At 38.6% G+C, this 25046-nt stretch overlaps 1 protein-coding gene across 3 annotated transcripts in view; it reads left to right on the top strand.

Moving 5' to 3' along the window:
* The window catches only part of ARMH3 (armadillo like helical domain containing 3), a 269046-nt gene extending 245683 nt beyond the window's left edge, over positions 1 to 23363 (top strand). For 2 of the 3 annotated variants that reach the window (XM_074233858.1, XM_074233861.1), the window contains exons 25-26: positions 17831 to 17947; positions 22584 to 23363. In XM_074233858.1, coding sequence (XP_074089959.1) covers positions 17831 to 17947; positions 22584 to 22676 — 210 coding nt within the window. In that variant the 3' untranslated portion in view covers positions 22677 to 23363. Of the gene's footprint in view, positions 1 to 1255; positions 7362 to 17830; positions 17948 to 22583 lie in introns of those variants that run through there. The other variant, XM_074233860.1, reaches the window with a different exon arrangement.
* The last annotated feature ends 1683 nt before the right edge of the window (positions 23364 to 25046 follow it).

The following is a 25046-nucleotide window of genomic DNA, read 5'->3' on the forward strand; positions in this document are numbered from 1 at the left end:
CATTGTTTTCATGGTATGCAATGATCCAAGTTGAATATGATGAGAGAGAAATCATATCCTTAAGGAAGAAACATAAAGTATGAAATATAGAAAAATTACATAATAAAATAACATTTTTTTAAAAAAATTAAAGGTAGGGGCGGCTAGGTGGCACAGTGGATAAAGCACCGGCCCCGGAGTCAGGAGTACCTGGGTTCAAATCTGGTCTCAGACACTTAATAATTACCTAGCTGTGTGGCCTTGGGCAAGCCACTTAACCCTATTTGCCTTGCAAAAACCTTAAAAAAATAAATAAATAAAGGTAATATGTCTTTGGTCTTTGTTCAAACTCCACAATTCTTTCTCAGGATACAGATGGGATTCTCCATTGCAGATATCTCAAAATTGTGCCTGATTTTTGCCTTGTTGGTATGAGCAAATCCATTAAGCTTGATCATCACTCTCATGTTGTGAACAGGCAGTTTTAAGGAAAAAAAATCATAACTATCATATCAAAGTCATGTGAAAAAAATCACTTGATTAAAGAAATGCAAATTAAAACAATTCTGAGCCCTGCCTTACACCTATCAGATTAGTCGATGTGACAGAAAAGGAAAATGACAAATGCTTGATGGGATATGGAAAAAACAGGAATACTAATATACCATTGGTAAGAGTTGTAAACTGGTTTAACTCTTCTGAAGAACAATTTAGACTTCTAAAATCTGATTCAGAGTGAGGTGAGTTGAATCAGGAGAGCATTTCACACAGAAATAGCAATTTTGTATGAGGATCAACTGTGAATGACTTGGCTATTCTGACCAATGTAAGGATCCAAAATCTAAAGATCTGTGACAAAAAATATTGTCAACTTACAGAGAGAGAACCCATGGAGTTTGAGTGCATGTTGAAGCTTAATTTTTTTTACTTCATTTATTTTTCTTCCCTTTTTTTTTGCAATGTAACTAATATGGAAATATGTTTTGCATGATTTCACATATATAATTGAGATCATATGTCTTCTCAATAGATGGGGGAGAGGAAGGAGGGAGATAATTCAGAACTCAAATTTTTTTTAAATAATGGTAAATTGGAGGGAATGTGGGAGTATTTCAACCATTCTGTAGAGCAATTTGGAACTATACCCAAAAGGCTACAAAACTATGCATAATCTTTGATCAAGCAAAATTCTTACTAGATCTGTATCCCAAAAGAGATAAAAAAACAAAAAGGAAATCTATGTGTACAAAAATATTTATAGCAGCTCTTTTTATAGGGCCAAAGAATTGGAAATGAGCAGATGCCCATCAATTGAGGAATGGCTGAATAAATTGTGATGTGTGATTATGATGGAATACTACTCTGCCATAAGATGCTCTCAGGAAAAACCTGGAAAGACTTACTTAAGCAGATGCAAAGTGAAATGTACTTTATACAAAGTAACAGCAATATTGTGAGATGATCAACTTAGCTTTTCTTAGCAACAAAATGATCCACAACAACTCTGAAGGATTTATGATGAAAAATGCTATCTATACCCAGAGCAAGAACTAAATACAGATTGAAGCATACCTTTTTTTTTTTTTTGCTTTATTTTTCTTGAGGGTTTTTTTGGGGGGAAGGAATCTTTATTTTTTTTTTTACAACATGATTATTATGGAAATTATTTTTTGACCATACATGTGTAACCTATATCAAATTGCTTTTTTTCCCAGTTAGAGAGAAGAAGCTGGGGATATAGAAGGAAGAGTATTTGGAACTCAAAGTTTTAAAAATGAAGGTTAAAAATTGTTTTTACATGTAACTGGAGAAAAATAAAATACTAAATTTTTTAAAATTAAATGAGGAAAAGAGTGATAAAAGTATTTTTTTATTTTTGAAAGATTTTATTTATTTTTTACAATTTTTCCCCTAATCTTGCTTCCCTTCCTCCACCAAAGGCAGTTTGTTAGTCTTTACATTGATCTATGTTGAATGTGAAGAGAGAAATATCCTTAAGGAAGAAACAAAGTATGAGATTTAGCAGAATTACATAATAAGATAACATTTTTATTTAAATTAAAGGTAATAGTCTTTGGTCTTTGTTCAAACTCCATAATTCTTTCTCAGGATACAGATAGCATACTCCATCACAGATATCCCAAAATTGTGCCTGATTGTTGCCCTGTTTGTATGAGCAAGTCCACTTAGTTTGATCATCACTCCCATGTTGCTGTTAAGGGTGTACAATGTTCTTCTGGTTCTGCTCATCTCGCTCAGCATCAGTTCATGAAAATCCTTCCAGGCTTCCCTGAATTCCCATCCCTTCTGGTTTCTAATAAAACAGTAGTGTTCCATCATATATACCACAGTTTATTAAGCCATTCCCCAATTGATGGACCTTCACTCAATTTCTTATTCTTTGCCACCACAAACATAGCTGCTATGAATATTTTTGTACAAGTAACATTTCTACCCCTTTTCATCATCTCTTTAGGGTATAGATCCAGTAGTGTATTACTGGATCAAAGGGTATGCACATTTTTGTTGCCCTCTGGGCATAATTCCAAATTACTCTCCAGAAAGATTGGAAGAGTTCACAGCTCCACCAACAATATATTAGTGTCCCAGATTTCTCACATCCCTTCCAACATTGATCATTGTGTCCTTTTTGGTCATACTGGCAAGTCTGAGAGGTGTGAGGTGGTACCTTAGAGATGTTTTAATTTTCCTTTCTCTAATAATTAGTGATTTAGATCAATTTTTCATATGACTATGGATCACTTGGATTTCCTCATCTGTAAATTACCTTTGCATATCCTTTGACCATTTGTCAATTTGGGAATGGCTTGTCTTTTTTTTTTTAATTTGACTCAGTTCACCTTGCATTGATTATATTAAGGAGGGAAATAGTGGTATATTTCCAGAGAAGAGACCTTGCAGTCTTAGATAGCCACCTATTTGATGATAGACTGTGAGAACAGTAGCCTGCCTTCTCCTGTTTGATAAGTGCTAAACTAAGAAGACCTTGCATACTCAGACATTAATTGATTTAACAGAAGGTCATTAGAAATCTTCTGATACCCTGGCCATCTGGATGGTGAGGTAATATTTTTATGAAAACCTTTTATTCTTCTCTTTGTTGCTGGATAGATTTTTCGTGTAAAGATTGTAACTCTGAAAACCTTAACCAATCAAGTTAGAAGAGAGGGGGTTAGAGAGGAGAGAATCGTGCTAGGCCATATAATCTTGCTTGACTGTCACCTCCGGGCATCTCCTTGATCTTCACTACCTTTGTGAGACTTGGGGCTGCCCTTTTCTTGAGAAAAGCCAACATAAACTTTCCTTTTGCTCAAAAAGAAAATTTGACTCAGTTCTCTGTATATTTTAGAAATGAGTCCTTTACTATTCTCTTTAATTTAGATAAAAAAAGATATCTTATTGTCTGATCTTGTTATCTCTTAGACTTTGTTTCTTCCTTAAGGATATGATTTCTCTCTCATCACATTCAATTTGTATCAATGTACAATGTGGAAACAAAGTAGAGATTGACAGATTGCTTTCTGTGGTGGGGTGGGGGGGAGGAAAGTAAGATTGGGGGAAAAATTGTAAAACTCAAATAAGATCTTTAATTAAAAAAAAAAAAGACGTGGTCTGACCAAGACATTTACAGTGGGGCTAACAGCTCCCTAGTCCTAGACACTATGCCTATCAACGTAGCCAAAGATCCCATTCACTTTTCTGGCTCCAACTTTGCACTAGTGGGTTTGTGAGCCACTAAAACCCATAAATATTTTTAACAGTAATCTAGCCCCAACACCCCCATATTTGGGTTCAAAACTCAGCTTCACAAGCATAGATATTGCATTTCTTTCTACTACAATTCATCTGATCCATCACATTAGATTCAACCTATCAAGATGTTAGGAGATACTATCAGTCAATTTGTTAGTGAAGCCTCCCAACTTTGTCACCTGTTCCCTCAACCTGCCTACAAATTGAAATATTTTCATTAAGGACTACTTAATGAGACCAGTTCTATCAAATTTCTATTAGATCTGTTTTCTGGGATGAAGAAACATAAATCTACTCCTTCTCCCAAGGGACAAGTGGATTTGACAAATCCACCTAGAAATGGTAAATTTAGCACACATTTCTCCTCTTTGTCACCAACTTGGAATAAAATTGAATAGCAAATACTTTGCTGACATCTATCTAAATATATACACACACACACACACACACACATACATGCATGCACACAACATTTATTTATGACGTTAGCCTGTCAAATAAAATAAAGCAGTTCACACACTTTTATTAATCTTCCCTATGGTTAATAGCACATATTTGAAGGAAAACTGGCTGGAGTTAAGTTTACAAAACTACCAATGAACCCATTCTGGGGCCCCAGAATTAAACAAAGCTAACTTCCTAAGGAAAAAAAAATTACATTTTTAATAATTAAAAACAAACAGTTCACATACTCACACAATAGGACACCATTTTCAAGAGGTGCTTGAAAATCCTTGTTTTCAAAGTTTTTCCTCAGTAATGCCTAAAAGAAAGATTTCATTGTTAACTTTATTTTATTCAGGGCTAACAACATGTTGAATAAAAAAATCTCTGGACTGAATAACAGATTTTGTAATTTGGATCTAGTACTATACTCAGAAAGTATTTCTATACTATCAATAAATGCTTTCCTAAGGGGAAAAAAAATGAGTCCTTTGTCAAAAATACTAGTCATTAACAGACTGCCTTCTGTGGGGGGTGGGGAAAGGGAAACAAGAATGGGGTAAATTTGTAAAACACAAAATAAATAAAATCTTTCATTGGAAAAAAAATAGTAGTCAAAAATTGTTTCCCAATTTACTACATTTCTTCTGATCTTGGTTACTGTGGTTTTGTCTGTGCAAAAGCTTTTTAATTTAATGTAATCAAAATTATCTAGTTTGTTTTAATGATGTTCTCCATCTCTTCCTTGGTCATAACTGCTTCCCTTTCCATAGATCTGACAGGTAAACTATTCCTTGATTTCCTAGCTTGCTTATAATATTGCTTTTTATGTCTAGATCCTGTATCCATTTTCTTTTTTTTCTTTTTTTTTAGGTGTTTTTTTTTTTTTGGCTAGGCAATGGGGTTAAGTGGCTTGCCCAAGGCCACACAGCTAGGCAATTATTAAGTGTCTGAAACCGGATTTGAACCCAGGTACTCCTGACTCCAAGGCCGGTGCTTTATCCACTGCGCCTCCTAGCCACCCCTCCTATATCCATTTTGATCTTATCTTGGTATAGGGTGTGAGGTGTTGGTCTAATCCAGGTTTCTTCCATACTAACTTCCAATTTTCCCAACAGTTTTTATCAAAGAGAGAGTTTTTATGACAGTAGTTGGATTCTTTGGGTTTATCAAATGGCAGATTACTATAATAATTTACTGCTAATGCACCTGGACTATTCCACTGGTCCACCACTCTATTTCTTAGCCAATACCAGACAGTTTTGATGCCTGATGCTTTATAATATAATTTTAGATCTGGTAGGGCTAAGCCACCTTCTTTTGAACTTCTGTTCATTAAATCTCTGGAGATTCTTGACTTTTTATTTCTCCATATGAATTTACTTAAAATTTTTTCTAACTCATTAAAGTAATTTTTTGGAATTTTGATTGGTAGGGCACTAAAAAACAGGTAGTTTAGTTTTGGTAGAATTGTCATTTTTATTATATTTGCTCACCCTATCCATGAGCAGTTGATATTTGCCCGGTTATTTAAGTCTGGTTTTATTTGTGTGAGAAATGTTTTGTAATTGTTTTCAAAAAGTTTCTGAGTCTGCCTTGACAGGTATTTTATATTGTCTGAAATTACTTTGAATGGGATTTCTCTTTCTAGCTCTTCCTGCTGTATCTTGCTAGTCATATAGAGAAATGTTGAGCATTTATGAGAGTTCATTTTATATCCTGCGACTTTGCTAAAGTTGCTAATTATTTCTAGTAGTTTTTTAGATGATTTTTGGGGATTCTCTAGGTATACCATCATGTTATCTGCAAAAACTAAGAGTTTTGTCTCTTCCTTCGTTATTCTGATTCCTTTAATTTCTTTTTCTTCTCTTATTGCTGAAGCTAACATTTCTACTATGATATTGAATAGTAGTGGTGATAATGGGCATCCTTGTTTCATTCCTGATCTTATTAGGAATGCCTCTAGACTAACCCCATTGTATATAATGCTTGTTGATGGTTTCAGATAGATACTGCTTATTATTTTAAGGAACAATCCATTTATTCCTATGCTCTCTGGTGTTTTTAGTAGGAATGGGTTGCTGATTTTGTCAAAAGCTTTTTCAGCATCTATTAATATAATCATGATTTCTAGGTTTGTTATTGATATAATTAATTATACCGACAGTTTTCCTAATATTAAACCAACCCTGCATTCCTGGGATAAATCCTACTTTGTCATAATGTATTATCCTAGTGATAGCTTGTTGTAGTTGATTTGCTAAGATTTTATTTAAGATTTTTGCATCTAGGGGCGTCTAGGTGGCGCAGTGAATAGAGTACCAACCCTGGATTCAGGAGTACCTGAGTTCAAATCCAGCCTCAAACACTTAATAATTACCTAGCTGTGTGGCCTTGGGTAAGCCACTTAACCCCGTTTGCCTTGCAAAATCCTTTAAAAAAAGATTTTTGCATCTATATTCATCAGGGAGATAGGTCTGTAATTTTCTTTCTCTGTTTTAACTCATCCTGGTTTAGGTATTTTTGGTGTCATAGAAAGAGTTAGACAGAGTTCCGTCTCCACCTATTTTTCCAAAGAGTTTATATAGAATTGGAACCAGCTGTTCCTTAAATGTTTGATAGAATTCACTTGTGAGGGTAGCTAGGTGGCACAGTGGATGGAGCACCAGCCCTGGAATCAGGAGTACCTCAGTTCAAATCCTGCCTCAGACACTTAATAATTACCTAGCTGTGTGACCTTGGGCAAGTCACTTAACCCCATTGCCTTGCAAAAACAAACAAAAAAAATTCACTTGTGAATCCATCTGGCCCTGGAGATTTTTTCTTAGGGAGTTCAATAATGTTTTGTTGAATTTCTTTTTCAGAGATAGGGTTATTTAGATTTTTAATTTCCTCTTCATTTAACCTGGGGAACTTATATTTTTTAAATATTCATCCATTTCATTTAGATTGTCAAATTTATTGGCATAGAATTGGACAAAATAATTCCGAATTATTACTTTAATTTCCTCCTCATTGGTGGTAAGTTCACCTTTTTCATTTATGATACTAGCAATTTGGTTTTCTTCTTTCTTTTTTTAATGAAATTGACCAGAGATTTATTATTGATTTTTTTTCCATAAAACCAGCTCTTGGTTTTATTTATTAGTGCAATAGTTTTCTTACTTTTGATTTTATTAATTTCTCCTTTAATTTTTAGATTTTCTAATTTGATATTTAACTGGGGGTCTAGTTGCATATTTAGTTCAATGCTGTCCTCTTTTCTCTGATTTATTCATATAAGCATTTAAAGATATATTATATCCCCTGATAGCCACCTTGAGTGTTGTTTCATTATTGTCATTATCCAGGATAAAATAATTAATTCTTTCTGTAATTTGTTGTTTCATCCACTCATTCTTTAAAATGAGGTTATTCAGTTTCCAATTAGTTTTGGGTCTATATCTCCCTGACCCAATATTATATGTGATTTTTATTTCATTATGATCGAGAAAGATGTATTCATTTTTTCTGCCTTTCTGCAATTGATCATTAGGTTTTTATGCCCTAGTACATTGCCAATTTTTGTATAAGTGCCATGTACTGTAGAAAAGAAAGTATATTCCTTTCTATCCCCATTCAGCTTCCTCCATAAGTCTATCATGTCTAAGTTTTCTAACAATCTACTTATCTCCTTAACTTCCTTCTTATTTATTTTATAGTTAAATATATTTTGCTCCAATCTTTTACCTTTACTCTATATGTATCTCTCTGCTTCAGATGAGTTTCTTCTAAGCAGCAAATTGTAGGATTCTGGTTTTTAATCCATTCTGCTATTCGCTTACCTTTTAAGGGAGAGTTCATCCCATTCACATTCAGAGTTATAATTACTAACTCTTTATTGCCCTCCATGTTATCTTCCCTCTATTTATGTTTTTCCCCTTTTTTCCCCTTTATTCATATTCCCTGGTATTTTTTTCTGAATACCACCCACCTTCAGTGTGTTTGCCCTCCTATATCCAGTCCCCCTCCACTTTTTCCCCCCTTTCCCTTCCTTCTGTTGGTTCCCCCTCTCCTTTTCCCCTTTTAACACTGTAAAGGTAACTTAACTGAGTGCATGTATGTTAGCTTTAAGCCAACCTGATGAGAGTAGGATTCAGGCAGCTCACCTCCTCCTTTCTTCCCCTCTATTGCAGTAAGTCCTTTGTACCTCTTAATGTAATGAGATTTACCCCATTTAGTCTCCTCCATCTTCCCATCTCTTTACTGTCCCCCTTTTTAAGGAAGTATTGTTTTTAAATCATTCTGTTTGAGTCACAGAAAGGTCATGAGTGTCCATCACTTCTGGCTAAGTATACTCTCTCTACTAGAATCACAATTATTGAGAGTTATTAGTCTTTCTCCCAGGTAAGGATATAGCCAGTTTCATCTTATTGGATAGAAGTTTCTTGAATAAGTCATGAGTGTCCATCTCTTCTGCCTAATTAAATTCACCCTAATAGAGTTACAATTCTCTCAAGTTATTAAAGTCTTTCTCCCTTCCCCCCTTTTTTATTTTACCTTTTCATGTGTCTCTTGAGTCTCCTGTTTGAAGTCCAAATTTTCTATTAAGCTCTGGTTTTCTCATCAGGAAAAGTTGGAAGTCTCCTATTTCATTAAATGTCCATCTCTTGCCCTGGAAGAGAAGACTCAGTTTTGTCAGATAATGGATTCTTGGCTGCATTCCAAGCTCTCTTGCTTTTCAGAATATTGGATCCCAGTCCCTTTGATCTCTTAATGTTGATGCTGCCAGGTCCTGTATAATCCTTACTGTGGCTCCTTGGTATCTAAATTGTTTCTTTCTGGTTGCTTGCAGAATTTTTCTCTTTTATCAGATTTTCTCTTTTATCTGGAATTTGGCTACAATATTCCTTGTTGTTTTCATTTTGAGATCCCTTTCCAGAGGGGATTGATATATTCTTTCAGTAACTATTTTGCCCTCTGGTTCCATGATATCAGGGCAGTTTTCCATCACTAAATACTGTAATATTGAGTCCGGGCTTTTTTTTCTCTTCAAGATTTTCAGGAAGACCAATAATTTTTAGGTTATCTTTCCTCAATCTATTCTTGAGGTAAGAGATGTTGTTGACAAGGTATTTAACATTTTCTTCTATTTTTTCAATTTTTTTGGTTTGTTTAACAAATTCTTGTGGTCTCATGAAGTCATTGGTTTCCACAGACTCCATTCTTTTTTTTAGAGAAGAATTTTCTTCATTTACCTTTTGTAACTCCTTTTCCAATTGGTCAACTCTATTTTTGATTATTTGAGGTAGGATTTTTTTTGGTTTTTTAGATTTTGCAAGACAATGGGGTTAAGTGGCCTGCCTAAGGCCACACAGCTAGGTAATTATTAAGTGTCTGAGGCCGGATTTGAACTCAAGTACTCCTGACTCCAAGGCCAGTACTCTTTCCACTGCACCACCTAGCCGCCCCATTTGAGGTTTTGAGAGAATTATTTTCTTTTTGAATTTGTCCAGTTGTATTTTCCAAGGATTTTTTTTCTCGTTGCAAGGTGTTAATCTTCTCTTGGGTTTCTTTTCCCAAATTTTCTAATTTATTTTTAAACTCCTTGATTTCTTCAAGAAAATCTTTCTGTGCTAGAGACTAAATCATATTCTCAGAGATTCTATGGCTTTCTGAATTAGGGGCTTGTCCTTCTAGGAATTTTTCTATGGTCCCCCCTTTCACTGGCCTCTCTTCATTTTTCTAAGCTCTTATGTTGGGGGAGGGGCTGGTTCACAGAGGTTTAGTATTGAGATTCCCTAGAGTGTAATATCTCCAGCTGGCCAGTAGGGATGATGGAGGCTTTGCTTACTGAGTGGCTAGTAGAGGGTGTTGGAGGCTGGAACCTGCCCTCCAGCCCTTCCTGTAAGTCCCAGACTGTCAGTCCCACAGTCACATCTCTACTCTCTGGTTGTTTCTCAGAGCAAAGTTTCCCACAGTGAAAGTCCCCCATCTTAGATTAGTCTGGCTTTCACCCCTGCCACACCCTTGATCCTCAAAGACAGACCTTGAAGTAAATGTTCTTTTCCTAGCTTCTTTTTCTGGGTTTTGCCAATAGGACTTCCATTAAGAGGTTTGTTCATATTGTTTATGAGGGAAGATCAGGAGACCTTAACATAGGGCCTGGCTTCTCTCCACCATCTTGGCCAGAAGTCTAAATATTGTTTTTAAGACCACTGAAAGGCAGCTGCAATAAGACTAATACAATCATCAAACTGTATACTTGAGAGTAATGAATAAAATATACTTCCCTCACCTTAATAGTCAGTGAAGGGACTGTGGTTATGGAATCTTGCATATGTTTATCAAATAAGTTAGAGTTGGTCAGATTTAACTGGATTTTTTTCTTGTTAGGAAAGGATCTTCTTTGGGACAGGAAGTTATATTTGGATACAAGTGTAGTGAGGAAAAAACCTTTATTCTAGCTTCTGACTACATTTTATGATTTACCTGTTTGTTCATTCATTGCTCATTCATTATCTTCTTTGTTTATGGTTCTTTGCCACTTCAAAAGTGCTTTAATATTCCAGTAGACAGAATATTAGACCTTTAAGATTATTGGGGGGGGATTTATTAGGATGGGGGCAATAAATATTTTTTTTCTAATTACATGTAAAAAAATTTTAACATTTATTTTTTAAAAATTTGAGTTCCACCGTGATGGATTCACTCATTCCATCAGTGCAACAGTCAGGGACAATTTGGGGCTGTCTGCAATGGAGAATACCATCTATATCCAGAGAAAGAACTGCGGAGTTTGAACAAAGACCAAGGATTATTACCTGTAATTTAGGGGGAAAAAACTGATATCTTATTATCTGATCTTGCTATATCTCTTTTATTTTATGTTTCTTCCTTAAGGATATGATTTCTCTCTCATCATACTCAATTTGGATCAATGTATACCATGGAAACAATGTAAAGACTAGTAAATTGCCTTCTGTGGGGGATGGGGGAGGGAATAAGATTAGGGGGGGGAAATTGTAAAACTCAAAATAAATAAAATCTTTTAAAAAAATAAAAGAAAGAATATCCCAAAAATTTTTTTTGACTTCCAGATTTTCTTATTCCTTCCATCCCTTCCTGCTCATTGAGAAGGCAAGCAATTTGATATAGATTGTACCTGTATGGTCTTGCAAAACAAGCATATGTGTTTTGTACAAAATAAGAATTGGTACAGCCTTTTTTTTTTTCAAATGAGTCTAGGTAGACTATGTAGGTGGGAGTCTTTCCTACAGTGAATAGAATTGGCCTTGAACAGTTCAGTACAGAGCATTCTGGTAAATATAATGGGCTTTGGAATCAAGGAATTATGTACCTTCTTTGCCTTTCATAATAGAACAGACTAGGATTATCTTTCTTGATGAGTTGGAGTTCTAGACTTTCTTTTTTTTATTCTCATTTTGTACAAATGTGTTTTTTTTTTACATTAATAAAATATACTTGTTTACAAGTAAACAAAATACCTCTCCCCCCATGAATACAGATAGACTTGCTTGGGCGAAAAAGTAAAGGGGAGAGAAAAAAAATTAAAATAAAAAAAATAGTAATGATTGTAGGTATGGCCAGGTGGCGCAATGGATGAAGCACCAGCCCTGGAGCCACGAGCACCCAAGTCCATATCCAGCCTCGTAAACCGAATAATCACCCAACCATGTGACATGCAAGCCACCTGATCCCCACTGCTCTGCAAAAACCAAAAAGAAGAAAAAAAAAAGAACCAAATAAAATAAAATAGCAATAATAGTAGGGGTGGCTGGGTGGCAGACAGAGCATTGGCCCTTGAGCCAGGAGCACCTGGGTCTGAATCCGGCCTCAGACACCCAAAGATCACCCTGCTATGTGGCCCCAGGCAGGCCACCCAGCCCCACTTGCCCTGCACCCTCCCTGAAATAATAATAAAAAATGTGCTTCAGTCTTTGTTCCAACACCATCAACTCTGTCATGGGTGGATCACATTCTTTATGATAAGTCCATCACAAAAGTTACTTCCATATTTTTCCAACGTTGCCATTGCTGATCGCAACTCCCTCATTTCTCCACTACCATGTACTATATTTTCTCTCTCCTTTCACTCTGACTCTGCTGTAGGGTTGCTGAGTGGAGCAGCAGACAGATCCCTGGTCCTGGGGCCAAGAAGCCCTGAGCCCCCATACCACCCTTTAGGCCCAGAATCTACCTGGCTCCAGGGGCAGAGGACAGAGCTCTGCAGTTTCTCTCTCTTCACTCCCCTCCCTCAGCTCAATGGGCTCATGCTCTGGGGGCTCATGCTTACCGGCTCCGCCTGCTTCTGTTTCCTGGTCTAAGCTGCCTAAAGACCAAGCAGCTCCCTGTGTGCCCTGAGGGCTGGGCTCCACGTGCTTGCTCTGGCAGAGGTCCCCCGCTGTTTCACCACTTTGTGCTCGGTGCTCCCCAGGGTGCAGCTCAGGAGACTCCCCCACTGCTGTGAGCCGTGGCTCCCAGTGCCCTGGGGCTGCCTCCTGGAGGCTGAAGTTGTTTGGCTCTGGTGGGCCACCCCTCTGGCGGGCGCCCCTCCGACCCCTGGGAGCAGAGGCTTTCTGCTCTTTTCCAGGTTACCTTGAGTAGGAGAACTGCCTCACTGGGTCCCTTTGTGGGTTCTGTCTCTCGAAAGTTTAGTTAGAGTCCTTAGTTTATGAGTTTTTATCAGAGAGCTCCTAAGACTGGATCCCTTCATGTCGCCATCTTGGCTCTGCCCTTGAGTTCTAGACTTTCTAACTTTCCTGATATAGCATGTAGCAACTTTTGTTCATTTGAGACAAACTTTGGTGATTCTGGAAAACTGGAAGGGATTGGCCAATCTTAGACCTTTATCCCTTTGGTGATGGTACTCAATGTCTTGAAATGCTTCACTCTCCTAGATAGGACTTATTTATCTTTTAAAATGTGTATCTCAGGGGAGGCTAGGTGGCACAGTGGATAGAGAGCACCAGCCCTGGAGTCAGGAGTATCTGAGTTCAAATCCAGCCTCAGACACTTAGTGATTCCCTAGCTGTGTGGCCTTGGGCAAGCCACTTAACCCCATTTGCCTTGCAAAAAACCTAATATGTTGTTGTTTTTTTAAAGTATAGTCTCAACTTTATTATTCCAATGTAACAGGATGTAAAATAAGAGAGTTTTGAGAAAGATTTTAGGAATCTCCAGAGTTCATTAGGAAAAAAGTGATGATAACATCATGGATTGAAAGGGGGATTGCTAATAACTGTCTATTCCCCCTTCTCTCCATCATCACCCTAATCATGAAGAGGCTCAACAGGGAGCATGAAATGAAATGAAAATCCCCACTAAGGATTTAAGATCAGTCCCTGGAAGAAGGAGAGCAAGAATCACTGTAAAACAGATAAAACCACTGCAACCAAGATCAAAAGAAATGTAGTAAACTGGGAAACAATTTTTACAACTAATGTTACTGACAAAGGACTCATTTCTAAAATATACAGAGAACCGAGTCATACTTAAAAAAAAGCCATTCCCCAGTTGACAAATGGTCAAAGGATATGCAAAGGCAATTTACAGATGAGGAGATCAAAACAATCCATAGTCATGAAAAATTGTTCTAAATCATTACTTATTAGAGAAAGGCAAATTAAAGCTTCTCTGAGGTACCACCTCACACCTCTCAAACTGGCCAATATGACCAGAAAGAATAACAATCATTATTGGAAGGGTTGTGAGAAATCTGGGATACTATTACATTGCTGGTGGAGCTGTGAACTCATCCAAACTTTCTGGAGAGAAATTTGGAACTATGCCCAAAGGGCAACAAAAATGTGCATACCCTTTGATCCAGCAATACCACTACTGGGCCTATACCCTGAAGAGATCATGAAAAAGGGTAAAAACATCACTTGTACAAAAATATTCATAGCAGCCCTGTTTGTGGTGACAAAGAATTGGAAATAAAGTAAATGTCCTTCAATTGGGGAATGGCTTAGCAAACTGTGGTATATGTATGTCATGGAACACCATTGTTCTGTTAGAAACCAGGAGGGACAGGAATTCAGGGAAGCCTGGAGGGATTTGCATGAACTGATGCTGAGTGAGATGAACAGAATCAGAAAAACATTGTACACCCTAACAGCAACATGGGGGAGATGACCGACCTTGATGGACTCACTCATTCCATCAGTGCAACAATCAGGGACAATTTGGGGCTGTCTGCAATGGAGAATACTATCCGTATCCAGATAAAGAACCGTGAAGTTTGAACAAAGTTCAAGGACTATTCCCTTTAATTTAGAAAAAAAAAAGATCTTATCATCTGATCTTGTTATCTCTTATACTTTTTGTTTCTTTAAGGATATGATTTCTCATCCCACTCAATTTGGATCAATGTACAACATGGAAACAATGTAAAGACTGACAAATTGCTTTCTGTGGGGAGAGGAAAGTAAGATTGGGGGGGGGATTGTAAAACTAAAAATAAAATCTTTAATTAAAAAAAAGAATCACTGCACAGCAAATTTTGGATGATCAAGAAACTGTGGATCTAAGTGGTTGAAAGGTGATCCATGATCAGGAGTTAAAGAAACTCTTGGTACCAAGGAGGGAAATCCGATTTTTGTAGAGTTAAGAATGGTCTAGAACAGCCTGACTAGGACATAATTAATACAAGTATGTCATATATCAAAACTTGCATTACCTTAAGACCAAAACTGACATTGTGTCAGAAATGTAGACTATATATAGGACAAAGTACACATGTTAACACTGACATAAAACAAAGATGATATTTTGTGATTTTGTAATCTTTTTACACTATTCCCCCAAAATAGCTCACATTCACATAGTGCTCTACAGTTCATAAAGAAGATTTCACAATAACCCATGTAAATCAAGTGCAAGAATTGTCAAAATCTCCATTTTGCAGATAAGAACGCTGAAGTTCAGAAATTTTGTTACTTTTTCCAAGGTCAGGTATAAACATTTGAATATATATCTTTTACCTTAATATACAAAACTCTTCTCACTTTATCCCATTTTCTCCTCCCTATAGAGAATAAATAGCTTTAAAGTACCAATATGTTCACTGTACCCCCATTCTCCTAATCCCCCAGTTTACAACTGAGGCATGGGATGTCTGTTATCCTTGGTTCCAGATATTCTTTCTCACCCTCCTTCTTTGCCAGAGCCTGTTGATTCTGTCTTTAAAACATCTCTCTTTATTTTTATTTTTATTTTTTTTAGGTTTTTGCCAGGCAAATGGGGTTAAGTGGCTTGCCAAAGGCCACACAGCTAGGTAATTATTAAGTGTCTGAGACCGGATTTGAACCCAGGTACTCCTGACTCCAGGGCCAGTGCTTTATCCACTGCGCCACTTAGCTGCCCCTTAAACATTTCTTTTTAAATGCCCCTTCTGACATTCTGACACTGCACCCCACCTAGTGCAGGGGCTCATCAGCTTATGCCTAGACTATTTAAATAGCATAACCTAGGCCTGAAGTTCCCAAACTTCCAATATGCCAAAGTGCCCTACAACACCACAGAATAGTTTAAATTTTTGAGAAAAGCAGTGACACTCAACATCTGTCAAACATCACACAACTACTAGTTCAAGGTACTTCAGTTTCAAATTAGATCATAATACATTCCTTTTGAATGCATGTATATGTATCCGTGTACACTTAAAACATATGTGTATATGTGTACATGTGTGTGTAGCAACCATTGTGGTAACACATAAAACTGGAAACAAAATGGAGTAACATTGATTGAGAAATGGCCTAGCAAGTTGTTAATGTAATAGAATACTGTGATATGAGGGATTTAGAAAAATGTGAAAAGTTTTTTATGAAGTGAACAGAGTGAAGAAAGAAGCAAGACAACACTATGCTAAAAGAAAGCAACAGTATCTCGGAAGCATTATGTGCCAAGCATTGAGCTTACACTTAGAACAGTGATGTAGTGGATGAGGAATTCAATTTGGGAGACAGGAAGACCTGAATTCCATTTCTGCCTTAGACATATGGTCATGGGAGCAACTCTAGGCAAGTCATATAACTTCTCTTAGTCTCAGTTTTCTCATCTATACAATGGGAGTAATCCATACTTCTGTTGTGAGGATATATGATAACATATGTAAAACTCTGCTAACCCTAATGAGGTAAATAAAAGGCAGTCATTATTATTGTTGTTGTTGTTATTATTAGGGGGTACAAATGCAAAAATACAGTCCCTGCCATCAAATAATTTGCATACTAATGGAGGCATAATACTTGTAAGGGCTGTGGTTGTCCTGGAGTGATATTTTGCTTTGGGAAATCCCTCTAGTGAGATGGTGAATGGGACTATTAAAGAATTGTTTGCTACAACCTTGCTGAGAAAGTAGCAGTGGTAAGTCTAATTTATTTGTTGGGATGGTTTGCAAGGTTCCATGTGTTCTACAAGTTGCAGTAGCAGGCAAATGGATTGCAAGAAAATATGCAAAGGTGATATAATCTCTAGCCTGAAAAACTGAAAAAGAAACTCCTTTCTCCTCTCAATAGAGAGGAGGGGGACTAAGGATGTGTAATAAGTATATACCATCAGGTGAAGTTGCTGAATTGTGGATTTTTCTTAATACTTCGTTAAAAGAGAGTTCATGTGTAATTATGACAACCAGTGTTGGCCTTGAATAGAAAAAAGACAAGAAAATGCAACTCCTTCCATTCTTTCCCTAGGCAGAGGATGTAGAACATTACATAGACTGTCAGAGTAGGATGATATGTTGATTAGTTTTGCTGAACTGATTTTTTTCTTTTTTTTTTTAAATCTTTGTTACAAGAGAGGGTCTGGTCAGATGGGTAGGGGAGGGAAGAGGAAAAATATTAAGAATTGAAGGCAGAATAAAAAGTTATTTTAACAAAAGACTAAAAAGTTAGCAAGGAAAAAATAAAAAGGATTTGGCAACAAATATTTTAAGGATTTGATTAGCACTCGGGAAATAAGATAAAATAAGAGCTAGAAACCTATAAGAATCACAGAATTGTTGGGTTACAATGAATGAGAATCTTAGCCTTAATCTGACAAGAATATAAAGAAAATTTCATTGAGCTAATGTACCACCTCTGGCCTAGCACCTTGACCTCATTACATCTTGCTCATGGGGGAAGCTCCAGCATCTCTCCAGCAGGCATCAACTCACTATTGTTCTTTTCCATTTCAAAACTGAAGTCTTCTAGTGTCTTTCCTATCTTTCTTAAACCAGGACTCCTGGTTGCTATAAGTCTTAGCTATTAACATGGCCCCACCTACATCTCCAGAAACTATCTTCTTCCCCCCACCCTCCACCCCAACACAGGTAAACATCCACCACAGTTCAAGAGGAAGCGATAGATCCACAGAGTGATCAGAAAGTATTACTAGAAATTCAGACTCCCTGAAATCATTCTCAACTTCACTGGGCCTGTAGGCAGTTGCACAGTTCTCCCCTACCCCCATCTACCAGGCTATGCCAGCCATACAAACAGAAGTCTGGAAGTCCAGAACTATGGAAAGCTGGTACCTCCTTGTTTTCCTACCTGGATTCTCTCAGAGCAAGGTAGGAAAAGAGTATGGAGGTGAATGCCCAGGCTGCTTGTGATCTGACCTCTTTTGTTTCCCATTCTTCTTACAGGTTTTGGAAGTGGTTCGAGCCAACTATGACACCCTCACCCTGAAGCTGCAGGATGGACTAGATCAGTACGAGCGGTACTCAGAGCAGCACAAAGAAGCTGCCTTCTTCAAAGAATTGGTAAGCAACCCTGACTCACCACTAGAGCAATAATAACAATAATAACAATAACAACCTTACATAACATTTACTAATGCCAGGCACTGTGCTAAATGCTTTACAATTTTCATTTCATTTGAGCCTTACAACAATCCTAGGAAGTAGGAGCTGTTATTATTTTCATTTTATAGATGAGGAAATTGAGGCGGACTGGTCTGCTGAGCTTTGTGAGGAAGCCTAGGGACACTGCCAAGATATCCACAACCCCTTTCTGGTCAGACCATCAAGGGCTCATTCTAGCTTTTTCTGAATGCCTAGCTGATCAGCCAGATGAAGCTCTAGGGCCAGCCTACACTCCTCTCTTCTCCTTAAGATTTCTGAATTGATACCCAGTGAATCCCAGCCCACTCTGTGGTCCTTTTGGCAGTATAGTGAAAGCCATTCATCCCTTCTCAGGATCATCCAACGTGTCCCAAAAGCCTTAGTATGGTTTTCAGCTATAAAAACTTAAAACTACACTAATATTTTTTGAGCTAAGATTGTATTTTTAAGACATTAAATAAAATGCATGTAATTACAAAGGAAACCAATTTATACTGAAATATAGAATGCTGTTTAAAAATATTTAAATATGGGGTGGCTATGTGGCACAGTGGATAGAGCACCGGCCTTGAAGTCAGGAGTACCTGAGTTCAAATCCGGCCTCAGACACTTAATAATTATCTAGCTGTGTGGCCTTGGCCAAGCCACTTAACCCCATTTACCATGCAAAAAAAAAAAAACTAAAAAAAATTAAATATTTCAGAATATTTTTAAAACCAGATAATGGACTCCAGATTAAGAATCCCTAGAATAGACTACAAGTATCACAGAATAGCTAGGCCTCAATCTCAGAATACCAACAGTAGGGTGGGTAGAGACTAGAGGTGTATATAGTTCTTTTTTTTCTTTATTAAAAATTTTATATATTTTGAGTTTTACAGTTTTTCCCCTAATCTTACTTCCCTCCCCCCACCCCCCACAGAAGGCAATTTGTCAGTCTTTACATTGTTTCCATGGTATACATTGATCCAAATTGAGTTTGATAAGAGAGAAATCATATCCTTAAGGAAGAAACAAAAAGTATAAGAGATAACAAGATCAGACAATAAGATATCATTTTTTTTTCTAAATTTAAAGTAATAGTCCTTGATCTTTGTTCAAACTCCACAGTTGTTTCTCTGGATACAGATAGTATTCTCCATTGCAGACAGCCCCAAATTGTCCCTGACTGTTGCACTGATGGAATGAGCGAGTCCATCAAGGTTGATCATCATCCCCATGTTGCTGTTAGGGTGTACAGTGTTGTTCTGGTTCTGCTCATCTCACTCACCATCAATTCATGCAAATCCTAGAGGTATATAGTTCTATCTCCCCCAGAGACATTTCACTTTTCAGTTCCCTTCTCCTGAAATCCTTCTTCCCCCATGAAACTCTGCCTCCTCTTCCCAACCTCTATTGAGTAAGAAGAGGGACCATTGAGTGGCAACTGGTCAGTTATGCCACAGGGAGATGGCCTTGACTCCAGGGAATAGGCCACCCCTTTACTTATGTCTGGGAAGAACTGGGCATACCATCTGCTTTCATTTGACAAAATTTTTCCCATCAAAAGAATTCCTAATTACATCTCTGGGTCTAAATTTAACATCATGAAAACAGTAAGACCCAAGAAAACAGATCATGGCTTAGTGTTAAAGGGAAAATCGGGGGTGGCTTATCCCCATTACCTTGCAAAAACCTATAAAAAAAGGGGGAAATCACTGTAGCTCATAAAACCATAGAGTCCTAGATTTAAGGATGAATGGACATCAAAGACCTTCTTGTACAATGTCTTCATTTTTTACATAGGCCTGAACTTGGGTCTAGAGGCTTGACCAAATACATAGAGATAGTAAGAGACAGAAGCAGGATTTGAACCCTGGTCCTCTAACTCTCCAAGTCCATTGTTCTTTTCACAGTACTCACTAGGTCATATAAGTGGTATAGTGGATAGAGAGCCAGCCCTGGAGTCAGAAGGGCCTCAGTTCAAATCTGGCCTCAGACACTTGACACTTACCAGCCGTGTGATCTTGGACAAGTCACTTAACCCTATGACCTCGAACCCAGGATCATCTCCAGTTGTTCTAATCACATCTGGCCACTGGATCCTAAGGGCTCTGGAGGAGAAAATGAGGCTGGTGACTAAGCACAGTCCCCCTCATTAAAATCCAATTCATGTGCTTGACATAGGATCAGCTACCTGATGTCATGATCTTCTTCAGGAATGAAGGACAAGCACCACCATACTGTTTCAGGTTCTAAGAGTCAGGAGCGAAAAACCCTCAAATTTTAAACTTTTAGGGCCAAACCCTGTGTTTCAAAAGGTTAAAATAGAACTACTTAATCCATTCAAATTTCCATGGAACTTGTTGCTTGGGCAGGGTTTTGTACGTCTTGTACCTAACTTCTAACTCCCTTGATAGTTATATCTTCCATAACTGTAATTTCTTTTCCAATTTTTTCTCAAGTACTCTCATTCTGTTTAAAAAAACAAACAAACATGTTTTAGGGGCAGCTAGGTGGCACAATGGATAGACCACCAGCCCTGGGGTCAGGAAGATCTGAGTTCAAATTCAGCCTCAGACACTTAATAATTACCTAGCTGTGTGACCTTGGGCAAGCCACTTAACCCCATTGCCTTGCAAAAAGCAAAAAAAATAAAAATAAAAACGTGTTTTAATTTTTACTTCATTTCTTCCAGAAATCCTAGTTTAGTTTAAGCTCAAGCTATGTTTTTTATATCTATGGCAATGCTTGTAAATGTTTTGGAGATACTTTCTTTTGAATTTGTGTCTTGAACATTCCTGCCATCATAGTAACCCATTATGGTAGGGGTTCTTTTTCGGTTCCCCCATTCTCTCAGTTTGCTTCCTAACTTTAGACTTGTTTAGGACTGGGGTCTATATTCTTCTGTAAGGAAAGTCTGGTTGGTTCTATTACTGCTTTTTTTTTTAAGTTTTTGCAAGGCAATGGAGTTAAGTGGCTTGCCCAAGGCCACACAGCTAGGTAATTTATTAAGTGTTTGAAGCTGGATTTGAACTCAGGTTCTCCTGACTCCAGGGCCGATGCTCTATCCACTGTGCCACCTAGCCACCCCCTATTACTGCTTTCTTGGCATATTGAGTGCTATGTTATTCTGGCATCTCAGGGACAGGCAGGGGACCTACAAATTTTCAGTGTTCACAACAATAATCTGATTGCCCTCCTGGACTAACCTCTGGAACCAGCAGGAAAGCTCAGAGTGGCAGAATTCTGGACTCCTCTTTAATCTGAAATTCCCACTGTAGTTATTCCTTTGCAGCCTGGGCTAGACTTTATGAGACCTTGCTTTGGGCCTAAGGTCTTAGCTATACCACCACTGCTGCTGGAGCTATTACTGCTGCTCCTAACTTCTGAACTTTTTCCTTTCTCAGTACAGGGCTTTGAGCCTCCCTATCAGAAATAACATTACCTTACCTAGGTTCCTTTTTCCCTCAACCCTGCCTGAGTCTCCAGTTGGCCCCAGTGCCCATTGTAGTGTCCCTGTATAAATCTGGGGTTGTCTTGGAATGAGTCAGAGACCTCCTGGTGTACATTTGTTTCTTGGGTACTCCAAAGGTTGAAGACCTCCCTGTATTGTTTCCTGTGGTGAGCTGGGCTGGACTAAATACTCACTGTGACATTTTCTGGAGATCTCTATCAGGATTTGGTCTGCTGCGTTTTCTAGATCAATTAGAAGAAGTTCGTGGACTGTATTGTTTCCTATCATTCCACCATATTGGCTACACCTCTCCCTTTCTTTAGAATAGAATTTTCCTCAGCTCAAATTTCCATTCTATTTTCCCTCACTCTAGCTTTCTCCTCTGCATTTTCTGAGCTTTTGGTGAAGAGATTGTTTTGTGCCTGGCCTGAAACAGGAACCTTTGTGAGGTTGTGCTCCTTGTACTTTGACCCCAAGAGGCATGAAGAAAAAAGAACTAGTATAGCGGTATTCAACGTCTATTTGATTACTGCTTTTAAAAATCCTACTCCTTCTTCCAGAACTGTTTTCAGTACTGTCAGATCAAGAATGAAGGTAGATTGTCCTGAATTTGAAGCTAATGAGCTTGAGCTGCCTGCTGTTTGCCTTTCTCTGACTTCCAGCCAGACAACTTCATTAAAAGTTCTCTCAACTGAACAGGAATCAGAGGCAAACTCACTGGGATGTGGTACCTTTCCCACTGAAGAATTGGGACTAAGTTTGTCTAGTTCTATCAGTGATTCCTTCTCCCTATAGGGGCTGAGCCCTCATGGACTGTTGTCCCAGATTAAGGAAGGTATACCTTATGCCACTTGAAATATCTACCTTTTTTCTATCTGCTGTATAAATACCACTCCTGCAAATCCAGTGTCTTTCTATCATACTATGCTGTGTTTGGTGTGTTTCCTCCAGAGAACAGTTTCACCAGTTAGATAATAAGAAAACTTTCACAGAAGCTGTGAAAACTTGGGGCTCCTGCAAAGGTTACAGCTCCCCACTCCTCCCTTTTCCCTTACTGTCCTTCCTGAATCTCAGCTCCCTTTAACTGTAGTTCTCTCAATTTTTGTCTTCCTTCCCCAGGTGCGGTCCATCAGCACCAATGTTCGGAGGAACCTTGCATTCCATACACTGAGCCAGGAGGTTCTGCTAAAGGAATTCTCCACCATCTCTTGAAATTGTGTTGAGGAAGCCATGCATTGACTGTCCTTTTCCCCTGGAAAACCCCAAGGCTGACAACTTTTTTCCCTGAGGGTTCAGAGTTGAAAGAAAGAGACCACCTTTTCTTCTGCCATTGAAGCTAGAGGAAGAATTGGAACACCAGTCTTTTTCCCAGACCACCTACATGCCAGTGAAACTTGTACATGGGGTCAGACAAGGTTGATCATGTAATTTGGTGGGAGGGTGGGAGAGACTCCAGGAAGAGGATTGCTCCAGAGGATTGCACCCAGCATTGGGGTCTCAGACATGAAGGGATGGTTTGGCTGAAATTTGGCTGGTGGAAACCAGTGGACTGTGCTACAGCATGCTGGGCACATAGTTGAGGAACTGGCTTCATTCTGGATTGGGGTGGGGAAGGATCTTGTTTCCTTCTATCTGTGGCTGAAATCCTCCAGTCTAGAGGTTTGGCAATACCATTTCCCCATCCTGAGCATTGTCCCTGGTGAAGGTGGGGCCTGGAGTCTGTCCTCTCAATTCTAGGCTATGCTATGATTTGGGGGCTGGAACCCCACCAGCCAGGCTGTTGCCCAATAAGGTCACTTATTTAGGTTTTTTTTTTAATCTGTTTTAAACTCTGTGTCTTTAGGTTGTGGATATGAAATAAACATTGGGAGGTTTTTCTGAATCCTTCAGGTGTCTCTTTTCCTTTCCTCCCTCTGCTCCAGCAGTTGTCTCACCCAAGACCCCCTCCCAGAGCAATGCCTTCTGCCACCCATGTGTTTGACACGTGCTGCCTCCCCCACTGCCCGTCTGTTGTTTACATCCAGTTGGCTGAGAAATTCCTCCAGGGAGGGATCTGTTCCTGCTGTGATCTGACAGCAGGAGGGAAAGAGAGATCCTGCCAGGGAAAGGGTATTTACAAGGCAAAAGCACTTGAGCCCTTCTACTAGCCTAAGGACTTTTTGGACAATATCATGTGAAGCCCAACCTCAGGGAATTTTAGCAAACCTTAGTATGAACTACTCAGGCTCCCTTTCTCCTCAGCTCTAGGTCAGGAGTATTTGGGTGTTTTGGAAGGAGAGGGAGCACATAGGGGGCGGCTAGGTGGCGCAGTGGATAAAGCACCAGCCTTGGAGTCAGGAGTACCTGGGTTCAAATCTGACCTCAGACACATAATAATTACCTAGCCGTGTGGTCTTGGGCAAGCCACTTAACCCCATTGCCTTGCAAAAACTTTAAAAAAAAAAAAGAAATGAAGATAGTTATTCAGCTAAATGTCCTCACTTTCTAAATATATTAGGTGGAGGTATGAGTGAAGTTCTCACGTCTGTGTTCCTTAGAGAAGATTGCCATCCTACTTTTGAGCAAATATTAGCTGTCTAAGTTAGCTGAATCCTTCTTTATGTGATTACCCTCTTAATGATCTGGGAAAGAAGAATAGGACAGAGATGCTTACATTTCCTTTCTTCCTCCCTTTATAGTGGGAGGAGATCCAGGAAAAGAAAATGACAAATGAGGGACCAAGATTCTCTTTTTGACAGAACCTACCCTTGGCTACTGCAACCCGGAGTCATGTTTAGAAGTTTAGGATTATTTTGTTCTCGCCTTGTTTTTACGCACATCTCCATTCCTACCCTGGCTATTCAAAGCCCTAAAATGTCTCCCCTTCCCAAGGACTAGGAGACTTGGGATGAGGAGAGAGAGTTGCTGTGTGGGACTTGGTTTCTCTTTTTAGATTCGTTCCTGTTGATCAGCCCTGCCAAGCCTATTTATGTGTCAGGAACCAGGACAACCCCCCTCCAAAGGAGGGGTCATTGGGGCTGACATGAACCCACAGTACTATCCTAGCTCAAGCAGCTGCTGTACCTGTTTCATGGGAGAGGGGGATATCATCCCACTTTGAGAAATAAGCCTCTCAGGTGTTCAAATTACTATGGGACCAAAGGTAATGGGTGTCTTTCTTGCTGAGGCTAAGTGATTCCAACAATGTATTCTTCCAGCAGCTAGGGAAGAGTTGAGGCTTTCAGGGTTCTGTTCACCAACTTCACTTTGAGGGAGAAAGGGCCTCATTGTTTCAAAGGATGATAATCAGATGCTACAGAAACAGACTGAAACCAATGTCTGCAGATAAATTATTAAAAATTGATTTTCATAGTTTTTAATTCTAATTCTTAATGCCCAGTTTTCATTTCCCAAAGATGCCCAGGTGGCAACTCCTTCAGAAATGTCTCTGCCTCACAACAACCACTCTAAAAAATCCTGCTCATTTCCTTCAAGAACAGATTTTCTCTTTCCTCTACTGAAATGAGGTTTGGGAAAAGTCTGTCAGCCTTGGGACAGTCTTATACTAGGAATCTTGAAGAGATCAGTAAGCTTAACAGATGT

Source organism: Macrotis lagotis, chromosome 4 (assembly GCF_037893015.1).
Source record: "Macrotis lagotis isolate mMagLag1 chromosome 4, bilby.v1.9.chrom.fasta, whole genome shotgun sequence".
NCBI classification, from domain to species: Eukaryota; Metazoa; Chordata; class Mammalia; order Peramelemorphia; family Peramelidae; genus Macrotis; species Macrotis lagotis.